Source organism: Alligator sinensis, unplaced genomic scaffold (genome assembly GCF_000455745.1).
Source record: "Alligator sinensis unplaced genomic scaffold, ASM45574v1 scaffold635_1, whole genome shotgun sequence".
NCBI classification, from domain to species: Eukaryota; Metazoa; Chordata; order Crocodylia; family Alligatoridae; genus Alligator; species Alligator sinensis.
Genome location: NW_005842482.1, coordinates 1,100,494 through 1,115,639, shown reverse-complemented (window position 1 = coordinate 1,115,639; position 15,146 = coordinate 1,100,494). Strand labels below are relative to the sequence as shown.

General features: G+C 39.3%; 1 protein-coding gene across 5 annotated transcripts in view; it reads left to right on the top strand.

The window, feature by feature from the left end:
• Positions 1 to 13,012, top strand: part of PHF3 (PHD finger protein 3) — a 78,313-nt gene extending 65,301 nt beyond the window's left edge. For all 5 annotated transcript variants that reach the window (XM_025212765.1, XM_006031112.2, XM_014523400.2 and 2 more), the window contains 4 exons: positions 2,848 to 2,995; positions 5,560 to 5,649; positions 8,342 to 8,537; positions 9,870 to 13,012. In XM_025212765.1, the coding sequence (XP_025068550.1) occupies positions 2,848 to 2,995; positions 5,560 to 5,649; positions 8,342 to 8,537; positions 9,870 to 12,094 (2,659 nt within the window). In that variant the 3' untranslated portion in view covers positions 12,095 to 13,012. The remainder of the gene's footprint in view (positions 1 to 2,847; positions 2,996 to 5,559; positions 5,650 to 8,341; positions 8,538 to 9,869) is intronic.
• Positions 13,013 to 15,146: the final 2,134 nt, after the last annotated feature.

Sequence of the window (15,146 nt, the reverse complement as noted above, 5' to 3'; positions counted from 1 at the left end):
AGAGCGTCTGCGACTATACCTGTACTTCTTAACTATCAGCAGAGCCCTCTAGCAAAGATGAAGTGTATTCTGATAAGGATTTTTCCTGCCTGTGGGGGTACATTACATCCCCATAAAGTAAACTGTCCAAAGTATTCTTCCATCAGCATAACTGTTTACACTAGTTTTCCTGTATAGTTGTATCTAAGGGTGCACCGATAAAGATTTTCTTGGCCAGCACTGATAGCCAGTTATTAACCAGCCATATTGGCTGATACGGATCCGATAACAGATATTTAGTAATAAAGCTTGTTGAACGAGGTGCAGTTCAAGCACCTCCACCACCATTTCTAAACGTGGGAATGCTGATACAGGAGACACAGCAGCACTTTAATTAGAGCGGCTGTCAGCAACACTAATTAAAGTGCTACCCTCCCTCACCCTCCGGCCAGAGCACATATAAAAGTGCCCCATGCCACTTGCCAGCTGTCTGAGCCTGAGGGTGTCGAGGGCTGGGTGGTCTCTGGTTACTTTCATTAGAGCGGCTCTCCAAACTGCTTTAATTAAAGCATGCCCCCCCCCGGGGCTTCCTTCCCATCATGGGAAGGACCCTGCTGCACACAGCAGCGGGGAACAGCTACCCTGGCCCCTGCCAGGCTCTGCCCCTGGGTGCAGACCTACGGGCACAATGAGTTAAGTCACTCTGGACTGGGCTAGGCAGCTCAGCTCCACCTGCCGCAGTCATGTCTGCGGCTTTCAGCACCTTCTACAGAGCCTGCCCCAGCTCCAGCACACAGTCTGCACCGCACCAGCTCCCAGGACACCATGGTAGCTGCTCTGTTCCAACCCAGCCCAACCTGCGGGTGAGGGTCTGGGGGTGTATCTGGGGTCACCCCGGCTCATGGGAGGGAACCCAGGCATCTGGGGGCCCTGGACCCATGGGCAAGAGGGAACGCAGGCATCCGGGGGCCCCAGCATAATTAAATTACCAGAGAACAGTGGTTACATCGACCAAAAAAAGTTGATAGCTGATCATATTAATTTTCCTTTTATCGGTGCCTATCCAGCCAATATATTGGTGCACCTCTAGTTGTATCTTGCAGCTTGGGGTGTGATTTTCTTCTTTTTTTTTTTAATTCTTATCTGTTGTAGCTGCGCTGGAAAACCTTGTAATGTATAGTTGGACTAAGAGATGATGGTAGTGGAAGCAAGTATACAGAAGAGTCTAGGTCTCTGCAAGAGGCAAGAACTGAAGGCATGAGATTTGAAGAGGATGCTTGTGATGGAATAGGTCCATTTTTTTGGAGATGGAATTAGGTGGTTCAGAAGCAGAGAGAAAAGAGGAGGAGAGAGGGAATGGGTGCAACCTGAGGAGTGGTGTGTCTTGAAAAGCCTGGAGATGATGGTGGAGTGATGGAGGAATATGAATTAGGGCAGAGGGTATCAGAGCTGAAGATGGGGCAGCGGCAGATATGGATGTAAGAGTTGGATTTGTACTGGTGGACTCAGTAATGGAGGAACATCTAGAACTGGGGTGAATGTTAGGAATATGAGGGTAATAAAAATAGAGAAGTGAAGTTACTAGTGGGGAAAAAAAGGATTAATAGTTTCATAGTTTGTAGGGTCGGAAGGGACCTGAGCAGATCATCAAGTGCAACCCCCTGCCATGGCAGGAAAGAGTACTGGGGTCAAACGACCCCGGCAAGGTGTTCGTCTAACCTCCTCTTAAAGACCCCCAGGGTAGGAGCCACCACTTCCCCTCTTTCACTGTAGTGAAATCAGCCACTAGATCCCCCCTCAGCCTTCTCTTGTGGAGGCTGAACAGGTTCAGGTCCCTTAGCCTCTCCTAGTAGGGCCTGCCCTGCTGGCCTCTGATCATGCGAGTAGCCCTCCTCTGGACCCTCTCCATGTTGTCCACATCCCTCCTGAAGTGCGGCGCCCAGAACTGGACGCAGTACTCCAACTGCGGCCTGACCAGTGTCGCGTAGAGGGGGAGGATCACCTCCTTGGACCTGCTTGTGATGCATCAGTGGATGCATGACAAGGTATGGTTGGCCTTCCTGACTGTGTCCCCACACTGCCAGCCCATGTTCATTTTGGCATCAATAATGACTCCAAGATCCTTTTCTGCCTGTGCACTGATGACAAGGGAGTTCCCCAGCCTGTAGGTATGCTGCTGGTTCTTCCTCCCCAGGTGCAGTACCTTGCACTTGTCAGTGCTGAAACCCATCCTGTTCTCATCCGCCCACCCCTGTAACCTGTCTAGGTTCGATTGCATCCTATTTCTCCCTTCTAGCGTGCCCACTTCCCCCCACATCTTAGTGTTGTCTGCGAATTTGAACAGGGTGCTTTTTACCCCCTCATCCAAGTCACTGATGAAGATGTTGAAAAGTGCAGGCCCCGAGGACCAAGTCCCGGGGGACCCCACTACCCACATCCCTCCAGGTAGAAAATGACCCGTCCACAGCCACTCTCTGGGTGCGGCCCTCTAACCAGTTAACGACCCATTTGACTGTGTAGGTGTCAACGCCACAGTCCCCTAGTTTTTTAATGAGAATGGGGTGAGAGACAGTGTCGAAGCCTTCCTGAAGTCCAGAAAGACTACGTCCACTGCTACCCCTGCATCTGAGGAGGAGAACAAAAGTAGTGACGGAGAAGGAAGGAGAACCGTAAGTGAATGGCAGTTAGACCAGGTTTAAAAAACAAAATGGATAGACTTAATAATTCTCCAGATTTTGCTTTCATTTAGGTTTTTTTCATAAACAGTGCTATGCAAACCTTCCTAATTCTAGGCTCAGACTCTAGTCATTATTTCTTTTTTATTTCTTTTCTTTCCTTATTTTTTATTTTTTGTGCGCTTGTCTTTAGATCGGAGACACCTGGTACCGTTGAAAGTGAATCTCTGTTCCTGGCTCGACTGAACTTCATCTGGAAAGGTTTTATCAATATGCCTTCTGTAGCGAAGTTTGTCATCAAAGCATACCCAGTATCTGGCTCTTTTGAATATTTAACAGAGGTATTGTCTTTTTCCTGTGTTTATATGTATTACTAAGAGTGACAGATTAATGTAAAACAATGTATTTATTCATTTTCTTTGTAGTTTATTTGGGACTACATTCAAAGGGTCAAAGTTGTGCTGTGGTGAAAACAAGTGAAGCGTGTGCATTATACTAAGCATAATACTGGTGGACTGAGTTTAGGGTTTATTTGTTTAACAGTGAAATTTTTCTTAAGTGAGCAAGTGGTTCATTGCGATGTAATCTCTGTAGAGCTTTTCATGGTACCTTTTTGCTGTGTTTCTGGAAGTATCTTTCAAATACCTGGTATCTCATAGGGGTCCCCAAATAATCAGGGGGTTGAGGGATGAACTAGGTCTGTTACAATATACTTTTACAAGGTAGGTATTTAAATTTTAAATTACTGTAAACTGCCTGTTAAAATAATTATCATACTAGTCTGAATAATAATACTTCTAAGGCTGCTGTTATGCAAACTGAGCTAGCCTTAACTCACACTCACAATAATACCTTTTCCTTCTCCTTAGTGTATTGTGCATGAGAGAGCTGGCTGTTGAAAGAAAAGCCTCAGTGGTATTAGTTTTCTGGTTAGCAGTGAGTTTAGTTAGATCAGTTTATTAAAATTTAATTGTTTTTCTTTGAACAAACAATCAGCTTATTGTTTGGAGAGAGGGTGCCTGCTGGTGGTTCCTATTCTGGGTGCAGGCAGGCACAGTTTGTATAATAGAAACTTGTATCCTTTGTTTTTGGTGTCTCTACTTTTATAAGCCAAATACCCAGACCATGAGAATTTAACATAACTTTTCATAGCAAAATTTGCAAAGTATTTGTTATCCATAATAATATTTTCAAAATCTAAGAGAAGAGTGGGGTGGGACTTTCAGAGTCCTTGCAATAGTTGCCTTTGTAAAAAAAAAAAAAAGAGAGAGAGAGAGAGAAAAAAAATCAGAGATCAGCTTTACAATCAAATAGAAGTAGGCTTTATTAATGTGTTGCATTTACTTATCTTTATGCCATAGGAGTCTGTGGTATTGTAAATCTTCAGTGAAATGCAGGGCATGCAGTGTACATTAGTAGTCAGGAAAGTTGTGTTACAGAATTCCTATATAATGTGTTGTGTATTCTTTGTTTTACTTTAAAATATTGTTTATGAATTGTTTCATAAATGATTTTGACAGTCCTTTTTATCGTAAATCATGAGACTAACAGTATCAAAGAATTAGTACATCAATAACTTGACTTCTAAAATTGTTTTTGTTCTGTCATTACTGCTAATAAAGATTACAAATAAGTTTACATTATAATCCAATTTTAACTTGTTCATTATGAAACATCCACTTTTAGGTCTACATTTTTCATTCCATTGTCCACTCGTAGAGGTACAGGGTACTTCTGCAGACTTATCCTTAACTTGTATTTCCATTAAAAAAAAAAAAAGGAAATCTGACTTAACTAATGTACGGAGACTTCAAAGTTCTTGTCTGAATACATGAGTCCTTTTAGTGTGTTGTTATTCATGTTAAAGTATTACTTTAGCTAAGAAGTACTCCAAAACAGATGGTGAGCGTAAGAAAGAAATACAAGTTTGTAGGAATTTAAATTCATTGAAAACTGAAGTAAATGCATTTTACACACATACTTTTCAGTAGGAAACTGTCTTGCCGTGGTATTGTCAGAGACATCATTAATAAAATTGACTTAAGTTGACTTATTTTTAAAGCAAATCTGACTTATAGAAAATAATTATTAATATTTTGTAGAAATTTTCCATTTTTTAATTTCAATGGAAGCAGTTTTTAAACAAATAAATATTATTTCCCCCAATGCAAGTATTCTTACAGTCTGAAAGTGAATTCAGTCATTAACAGAAAACAATCTCTTTTGTTTTCAGTATCTAAGATAAAATTTTGAAAAAGGAACTAACATGGGTATTGAAAATTAAATTGGATTACACATTTTTAAAAACATGTAATCTCTCTTTTTTCATGCATTGATACTAACGGGCTAAGAACAAGAAGTTCCCATGCCACTTTTAACTATTTTTTTATGTTCTTTAAAAATATGTCAATGTAATTAAAATATGCAGTTTTGAGAGTTTACTAAAGACAAAGTACAAATCTTTTCATGTTTCTATGAAGATCATTGCTCCCAAAAGCCTTTCAACCAACTAAAATAACATATTCAGGCTCTGATCTAGGAGTGTCTTAAGTGCTTTTCTGCATAAGAGCCTTGATTAAATATGATCATGACTCTAGCAGTGACTTGCACTTGCAAATCAATATACTTTCTTTAGGAGTCTGCTTTGAAAATGCTGTTAGCTATGATTATTGTTAATGATGTACAGGCCATGTTATGTACAAGGGGTACCTGTGTATTCAGTTACAATTCTTGTATTCAAACTAGAAATCTTAATTTTGGTGTCAGCGGTTTAATGCAAGCTGCTTTTTGTTTCTCCGTATTATCGTAACTTCTGCTTAGAATGTGAACTGCAAGAATTTTTTAAGTCAAGTGTCTTTTGAAAATATAATAGCTAAAATAGATTTAAATTTTATATTTGTCACAGGACTTGCCTGATAGCATTCAAGTAGGTGGCAGGATATCTCCTCATACTGTTTGGGAGTATGTTGAAAAAATAAAAGCTTCAGGGACCAAGGTAAGGAAGAAACACTGTAATTTACTTTAAATGATTGAAGACTTAACTGTCTGAACTGGTAGATAGGGCTGCTCTTCTCACTTCTCTCAAATCTTTCCTGAAGGCTCTTTTCTCTTGATCCCTCAAATTTGCTTATTTTGTGGGATACTTGGTTTTTATAGACTGATTGGAGATGGGAGCTGATACATTTTATCCCACCACCTCCCCCTCACCTAACCTTCTCACATCTTTGTCAGCTTCTATTGTGAATGCTGTGGAAATTGCATACATTATATGGTTGTTTGCACAGCGCTGAGCAGATTTTCAGTAATAATTTTTTAATTTCTTATGTTACATTATCTGAAATGGTTTGTGTTTAAAATCTTTCAGGTTCTGAATCCAGTAGTTCCTATTTACTGCTCTGCACTCAAGTTGCTTGGCCTGTGGTTTGTAATTGCAAGCATTCAGTATAGTTTTGCAAGGAACATTTATCCAAAGAGATGGCAAGCTGGGGCCCTTCTAAGTCCCCAGGCACTGGAAGTTGTTTTTTTTTCTGTGCATTTGGATGAGTTTTAGAATTTTACAGACTTTTAAACTTGTCACATTCTCATTTGAATATGTAAAGTGAGTGCCTATTGATAAAAAATTTAATTTGCATCTTTGGTTGTACATACCTCATTTTTAGACATCTGTGTTTGAAAATGTATAATTTGACAAAGGCTTCAGGGAGCATCAGTCTTAGACCTGTGGCTTGTTCTTAATTTTCACCCCATGTTTTAAGTCCCCTTAACCATTCATGTTGTTGTTGTTGTCCCTCATTTCTGGTATTACATGGACAGCGTGGCAAAGGAGCGGGCTTAGCTGCAAATTACTTTACAAGGAGGAACCATACACAAAAGCATCTACATGTCCCACACCTTCTCCACCCACCCCTTCACCTGCGCTCTCACAGGACATATGCAGGAATATGCAAGGCTACTTTCTAGGGTTGCCCTTCTGCAAGTACAAAGGTCTCTAGAGCAGTTGTAATGAGATGTACTACTACAGGACCACCAGTGCATTTCCAGGTTTGGACTGTGAGAGTGGATAGAAGATCATACACAGGGATGTCTCGGCCAGGGCATCCTACTGCTGTCCTGGCAACATACCCTAAGAAGCATCCAGTATTGTGTGTTAGATTATTGGCTTCCCACCAGTTGAGGCACCTATCAGATTTGTTTTTTCTAGATTTCAGCAACAACTTGCTCAAAGCAGCTGCTAGGTCTGTGTGATTCTGTAGCTTATCCAGTTCTGTTGCATCAAAACCATCTTTACTCCTGCTTCATTCAGGATAAAGATTGAGCCATTTAGCTAACTTATATTGCTGCAGGCTCACATAGATATAACATTTTAATCATAATAGCTACAGTATCCTCCCAAGCAGCAGCTTCCCATCCCCTTTTGAAGTTGTTAAAATGTGAGTTTGTCCACACCCTTGCTGAATACCCAGAGATGTGAATTTAAGCCTCCCTCTGGACTTGTACAAAAAGCTGCTTCCATTCGACCCAGCTGTCGGTGGATATCTAATTATTCAGGCTGAGCAGTCAGAGGGATCTGGACATGATACTACATCACTTCTTTGTATTCTGTTGGCTACAAGAAAACTTACAACCCAGATCGTTTAACATCTGATATTCAGAGCAGCTGTAAAAAGATGTCCTGGAGTGGCCCCACCCTTCTAATTCCTGGAGTCCTCTAGGCAGTAGGGTATCTGGAGCAGAACCTGTCCCCCTTCACTCTGCCTAGTGTGCTCCAGAACAGACTGTGGTGGGGCTTGCAGCACCTACCTGTCACCTACCTGCTCAGGCAGTTGTGGTATCTCTTTCTCTGGAGGATTTCAAGAGTAATAGATAGGCATAGCATTCCTGCATTCATGAAGGTGGTTGAGCTAGATTAACCTTTGAGGTCACTTCCAACCGTATGACTCAATGTTTTTGTGCTGACTTTTCCCTGTAGCAGTTGAAATTTCAGACATCAAAAATGGTTCAAAATACAGCTTCCTAATCTCTTTTGGAAGAAAATATTTGGTCTGTGTTCTAACAAAGCAGGCATATAAGAATCAGCAAATTCATAGAAAGTGTTTCAACTTTGGTCCTGTACTGTAATCATTATTAATTTCTTATTAATTCTGTTTTCTTCAGTCCCTCATTGCTTCAGAGACTTTTTATCCTTGTCTCATATGCTTTAATTTCTTTCCTTCATCTTCTCTTCAGTTTAAGACTTGGTTCCTTTTTCTTTAGTTCACATCACAGTTTTACAAAGTCCTTCACACTCACAGCTGCCTTGTGATGGCAGAACTCCTGTATTCTGCCCGCAAAGTATTGTGAAACCTGCAAATGGCAGAAGGCTTCTGTCATTTATTTGTTCTACAGGAATGCTGCCAGAAAGTGTATATAGATGTCCCTGCACTTTTTGATGGCATGCACATACCCTTTAACTGCTGGTGTGTACCAGGGGCCTACTAGGAGAGTTGCTGTAGTGGTGTTGCACGCCTCCGGCAGAAACCGAACAGATGAGGACACACCCTGACAGGTGTCCTGTCGCAGAAGGCTTGTAATATAAACAAGACTTTATTCTGGATGCTTGGATGAAAACTAGTTACCAATTAATTAAGGAAATAAATAGTTTTAAAGATTTTTCACCATCTTTTTTTTTCTTTTCCTTTTTTAAACAGGAAATTTGTGTAGTTCGCTTTACCCCTGTAACTGAAGAGGATCAGATTTCCTACACTTTGCTATTTGCATACTTTAGTAGCAGAAAGCGTTATGGTGTGGCTGCCAACAACATGAAACAAGTGAAAGATTTATATCTCATCCCTTTAGGTGCCTCAGACAAAATTCCACATCATCTTGTGCCTTTTGATGGGCCTGGTAAGTATATACAACACATGGCTTGGAAATGTATATGTAATAGCACTTCCCACAATGATTGAAAAAATGAAATATAGCTGAAAAATTGTTGTGTTTTTGATCATGAGTACCAAACATCTTGTTCAGGTATGAATTTATTAAAAGTTCTGGTGCTACATGAACATCTTAAGAGATTGCCAACTAGTTTCCAATACACCAGACTACTTTGATGCTGTATTTTAAACAATTTGCCTGAAAAAATTTGAGATGAATTAACTTCAACCTATGCTGCCATGTGAAATAGAGGAAGCATATTTGCTATTTAATATGTCTCAGTCTATAGAGCAGTACAAATGAACTGTGAAAGAAGCCATTCCATCATTCACACTCACTCTTAGTTCTATAATTACATTGTAATTTAAAGAATTATTTTTACAGTATCCAAAATACCCTAGGTACTCTAAGTAATAAAAAGACAATTCTTTCTTAAAAACCTTACAGGATAAATTAATTACAAAGAAATATTAAGAGGGATGAGAATTGGCAGACAACTTCAAATGCAAGATTCTGAAATTGTTTACTTATTTTGCACTCTCCACTTCAGTTAAAAAATGTAATTTTTTTTTCACAAATAAATGAGTTTGTGTTGGATTTGAAACACCTTAGTCAGAACTTTAGCCTCATCAAAACTCAAAAGGAGTCATAACAGTCAATTAAACTGGGTACATGGATTTCTAAGAAACTTCCTTTCCCACCAGTGGGATATTTTTTTTTCTGGGGAGCATGTGAGGATGAAATTAAGTCTGTCTCCAGTATATGTTGTGGGATTGCAAAAAAACCCAAAGTGCTATGAGCAGCTACATGTTCAAAGCCCCACCCTTCCCCCCTGGCTGAAGCACAACAGTGCCACATTCTCCAAGGGAAGAAAAAGGACTTCTCCATAGCTCTCCACAACTAAGTGAAGACAAGGGGCAATTTTCCTTGTGTAGAATTTAATTATTCAGGTTGTCTTAAATTGGGAGTTGTCTTGGATTTGAGTAAATGATATATTGCAAGTAATGACTTGAGTAAATTAATTTTAAAGCCTTTTTTACTTAAACCAATGCAAGCTGCTTGTATAGATGAGACCTTAGGTGAAAGAGGTGTAGCTTTAAGAAATGATCCCATTACATATAGGTTAGATGGCTGAAATTCATTTCTCTGATCCTTTTGTCCTCCTTGGGCATAGCAACAGCAGAAACTGATATAGCCTACCTGTAGAATTCTGTAGACAATAATATAGGCTTCTTTTTCATTCAAATACTTTTCTTCTGCTAAGTGAATTTTATTAATTACTGTTATGATTTTATGCAGGGATAGAGTTACATCGACCAAATCTGTTACTGGGATTGATAATTCGCCAAAAAATGAAGAGACAGATGAGTGCTGTTACTACCACTAGCACTAGCTTTGTGGATGAAATTCCAGAAAGTGTTCCAAGCAACTTGCCACCAGAAAAAAAAATCAAACCATGCAAACCTGAAGTTTCTCAAACTGAACTGGTATTAGAAGAGGAGGAAGAAGAAAACGATTTTTTTAATTCCTTCTCAACTGTGCTGCATAAACAGAGAAATAAACTCCATCAATCTAATACAGAAGAAAATCCAACAGTTATTGAACCTTTAGTAGAAAGCATTAAACATGAACCACCAAAGCCTCTAAGATTTCTTCCTGGAGTTCTGGTTGGTTGGGAAAATCAGCCTTCTACTCTTGAGCTGGCAAATAAACCACTGCCAGTAGATGACATACTTCAAAGTCTTTTAGGTACCACAGGACAGACATATGAACAGAATCAGTCAATTGTGGACCAGTGTGAAACAGGAGAAATACCTTTATTAAATGAGCAACCAACCTTAAAAGAAGAAGAAATGGCTGTGGATGAATTTACTGCTGATGAAGAAACTAAAACTGGATTAGATGATGCACAAGAAACTACAGATGACAGTGTTACAGTGGATACACCAATTGAAGGGACTGCATGTTCACCAGGAACTGCAGGAACTTTGATAGGCCTTAGCCTTAAGGGTAAACCACCAGATGTTTCTACGGAAGCATTTTTAGCAAATTTATCTGCTCAGTCACAGAGCAGAGAAACTGAGGAAGGTAAAGAAATTGACCCAAAGTGGCAGCTGTCTGACAAAGAGACTGTTGCAAAAGAAATCAAAAGAACCACAGATTCTAGCTTTTCTTCTTGCTCTTCAAATTCAGGTAAAATTAGTGATGATAATAATGTTAGCACAGGTACTGCTGAAGGTATGGCTGCTAATACCTCCAAATCTCCACAGTTCATTAATCTTAAAAGGGACCCACGACAAGCAGCTGGACGCAGTCAACAAACTAATGCTGGAGAAAATAAGGAAGGTGACATTAGCAAAAATGAAGATAAGCAAAATGTATGTGGTCATTCACAAGATAAAGAACACTTAGGAGCTTCAAGAAGTGAGCAGATGGAAGTAGAAGATAAAGAGCCACCCGGAGAGAAGGATTTAAATTCATGCCAGAGTGATATTCCAGCATGTGAGCCACAGTACACCAAATCTGCAACAAAGGCAGATAACGCATGTTCCTCACAAACAGAAGAGACCAAACAGTTGCAGGAAGATGGAGTGATGAAAAATATTGAAACGGTGCAGCCATTTAGAAGAGGACCAGCAACAACCTCATCTCATTTTGAAACAGAAAATTCTTCTCGTTCTGAATTCACTTCCAAAATCCCCAGCTCACTTGCAGGTGGAAACTTCTCATCAGTTAGGTCTCAGCAACATAGTTTTCAGGCACCTAAATCTAATCCACCTGGATTTCCATTTCAAACACCCGTACCTCCTAACTTTCCTCCACAGAACAGCCCCTTGTTTGGATTTCCTCCTCATCTACCACCTCCACTTCTTCCTCCACCAGGTTTTGGCTTTGCTCAAAATTCCATGATGCCATGGCCACCTGTTATTCATTTGTCAGGTCAGGCACCGCATTATGTTGGGCCCATGTCACAAGGGCTACCACTGGCTCATAAACAGCCAAGATTTGCCGGGCCAGAGAACTTTTTTCAGAGTAAAGACAATAGGAGACCAGAAAGACGTCATAGTGACCCTTGGGGGAGACAAGAACATTTGGAGAGAGGGTTAAGTAGGGGGAAAAATGAGCAACATAGGCAAAGATTTTATAGTGACTCCCACCACCAAAAGAAAGACAGACATGAAAAAGAGTGGAATGCTGAAAAATACTGGGAGCCAGACTCTGAGAGGAATAGACGCAGAGACAGAAACCAGGAAAAGGAGAGAGAAAGAAAAAGCAGAGAGGAAGAACATAGAGACAAAGAAAGATTACGACTTTCACATGGTGATAAGGGATCTGATGGAAAATCCTCTAGGGAGAGTAGGAATCCAGAAAAAAAGACAGATAAACCTAAAAGTGAAGAACATGAAAAGGATAAAGAAAGAGAGAAAAGTAAGGAGAAACATAGAGAGCGAGAAAGTGAAAAGACCAGAGACAGACATCACAAAGACAGGGACCACAGTGACAGAACAAAAAGCAAAAGGTAGAAAGATGCAGGCAGTCTTTCAGCAAATCCTATTTAAGTAAACTGTTAGAGTTATGTCCTAAACTTTGTAAATGCCTGCTAGGATTGTGCCATCTTTTTTATTCAGTGTTGGTGTTTTGCAGAAATAAGTCTGTGTTTTGGTATGAAGCTGCATACCAATACTCATCCTCCTTTTTTTCATTATACCAACTATCCCTAGAAATAGGAGTTTAATATTTTTCAAAATTTTACATTGCTGTATAGTCAAAATTTTAAAGATTTCTTTTATTAATATGCAATAAAGGCTTAGAAATTTTTAGTTGATGAAGTTGGCTTTAGTCAAGTATGCAATATAGCTACTGCCTTTGGTAATTTGTGCTCTCTTCTGTTTTAAGATGCCCAGTAATTTTAAAGTGAATTTCATACAATAACATTGTTTTTTTAAATTGCACTGTTTTTAAAGACTGTAGCAAAGCCTCAGAATTCACAAGCGTGTTACACAATATAAGTAATAAACTCTGTGGTGTGAAGATTTCTTTTTAAATTATCCAATAGTATAAAAAAGTAATTCAGCTGTATTTTCAGTAATTAGCAAGTATATCCCAAGCATCTAAAGCAGTTTGTGACCAGAAATTGGAAGGCTGAGTTGTCTGAATGTTATTGCTTTAAACTGCACTTGTTTTAATAAGAAGAAAAAAAATCACACTATATTCTTTAAACTATGATTTGTCTATTAATTTTCCCATTATTTTTCATGCTTCAAAAACTTGAATACCTAAGGTTGTACATTACCTTGTGTTTTGCTATTGTTTTTACTGTAAAATGTAAATATTTTAAGGAATATTTTGATTCTAAAAATGATAAAACTTTCTCACATAACTTGTGTGTCTGATTTTATGAGTGTGAAGCAGTAAGTTAAATTATATAACAAAAAGATGTAGACTGGCTCATGTAACTTTGCTTACACTTCATAATTAATTGGTTTTTGAACCACCCCAGGTCTTTAATACATAGAGGAGTCCAGATTTTGTGGTTACTGGCATCTACTGATTACTTTTTATAGAAATAAAACAGTACTGTCTCTTATACTCTCTAGAAAAAAAGAGTATATTGCTCATTTTGTTGAATCCGGTTTTGAAATACGACTGTTCTATTTTCATCACACATTTTTGCAGTACTTTAATCTGTTTTAATTATATTGTGTATAAAGACATTTAAGTACATTGCCTTACCTATGAACACAGCTTTTTTGCACTTTGGTGTAGAATAAATGTCTTCTTTCCAGTAACATATATTCGATTAGCATAAATTGTTAATTTGTTGAATCATTCATATATTTTAAAATAGCAAGCTATTAGCAGACATTGCACATAGCTTTGCAGCCAGTTAAATAATATCATTATTAAAAATGTTATTCCAAACAAAGTTGGTGATAGCTCTTATTTAATAATATTTCTTAGGCCTGTAGCTCAGGAAATTCCCAAGAAAATTTGTGGACTGTTTTATGAACTAGACATCTTGTATCAGTCCTTACTTTAAAAATCCTTCATAGTGCATAGTATAGACTAAAATCAGTCTGTTCATCATTGTTTGCATGATGTGCGGCAGTTAATCGGTTACTAACCTGAATGGTAATAATATATAAACATTTTGCCTGCTTAAACATTTTAGTTGGAGTTGTCTCAACATACAAGTGCACATGAAATTTCACATCCTTTTGTGCTAAGATCCTATATTTATAGTGCTCTTTCCTTTTATTCATATTTTAAAAAGGTAACATTTTGGGTTGATACAGTTTTGACATTCTGATTTAAACTGAAGCGGTTACATTAATTTATGGGATTAAATTAAAAAAACCCTCACCAATACCTGTGGTGTTGGCCCCTGGGACCCTGCACTGCCCCCACCTTTCCCCCACATGCCATGTCTTATATAGGCTATCTTCTAATCTACCTGTAAACAGCCTACTTCCCAGTTCACTGGTACCTACAAACCACCTTTTATAATGTGTTTGTATCATCAAAATAATTCAGTACTAGTAAAACTGAACACCTTCTCTATGGCTGAGAGATTAGTATGCCCCAAATATGAGGATGGCTTGTTTGAAAAATAATTTGTTGACATGATAACGGCAAACCATACTTCGAAAAAAAAACCATGTTTTTATGCCTTGCTGAAATCGTTATAGGACAGTTGTGGTGTCCAGTCTGCATCTTGTCTGTCCTCATCTTGTCTTGTGGCCCCAAAGAACTCTGAGCTTTGTTTCATTTTTTCTTTTTTTCCTCTTCTTTTTAAAAGGTGAGTGGAAAATATTATCTCAGGTTCTTATCTGTAATTCTAAACTGAGGTGTTAGTCTCATTTACTGCAGGAAAGCAGTGAAGGATAAAGCCCTACATACCAAGATTGGTCCTTGCATTGCCTCCCCCTGGCTCCATAGGCTGGAATTGGGCCCTGCATGACCTTGGGGACCAGGCCCTGGGGCCCCATACCACCCCTGCCTTGCCCCACACCTGGGATTGGGCCCCAGGACCCTGCCATCCATGCCTAGCCCTGCATGCTGAGGTCAGGCCTTGGGATTCCCCAGCTGCCTTCAGTGTTGCAGCTTATTTATTAATACCTGGCTTTCCAGAGGCTGCATTGCAAGAGAGGAGAGGAAAATGATTTTGGTTACTTGGATTATTTGTTGGGCTGCAGCCCTGAGTAAGCAGGACGAATATAAAGGATGGTTCTGTCTCATACACACACTCTCAGCAACTGAGGGATATCCTGGGAGAGAGGACAAAGAGGAAAAGCTGAGAACCAATGATCAATTATGTCCTGATTCTCTTCCCTAGTTTACTTTGGAGACTACTTACTAGATGAGCAATCCACTAGAGATCACATGCCAATTTGCAGACAGTTGGAAAGCAATACACACACTTCAGCTATTCTCTCAGCTCTCTTGACCCAGGCCTTCAGTGGAGTGAGGTATAGAATGCAGTCAGCTGTATCAGCTTTTTGTCTATTGAGAGCACCCTTGTGCTTGGGGAATTTCAGGCTGGGATATGTGGGCAGTTTTCACTCCCTTTGCATT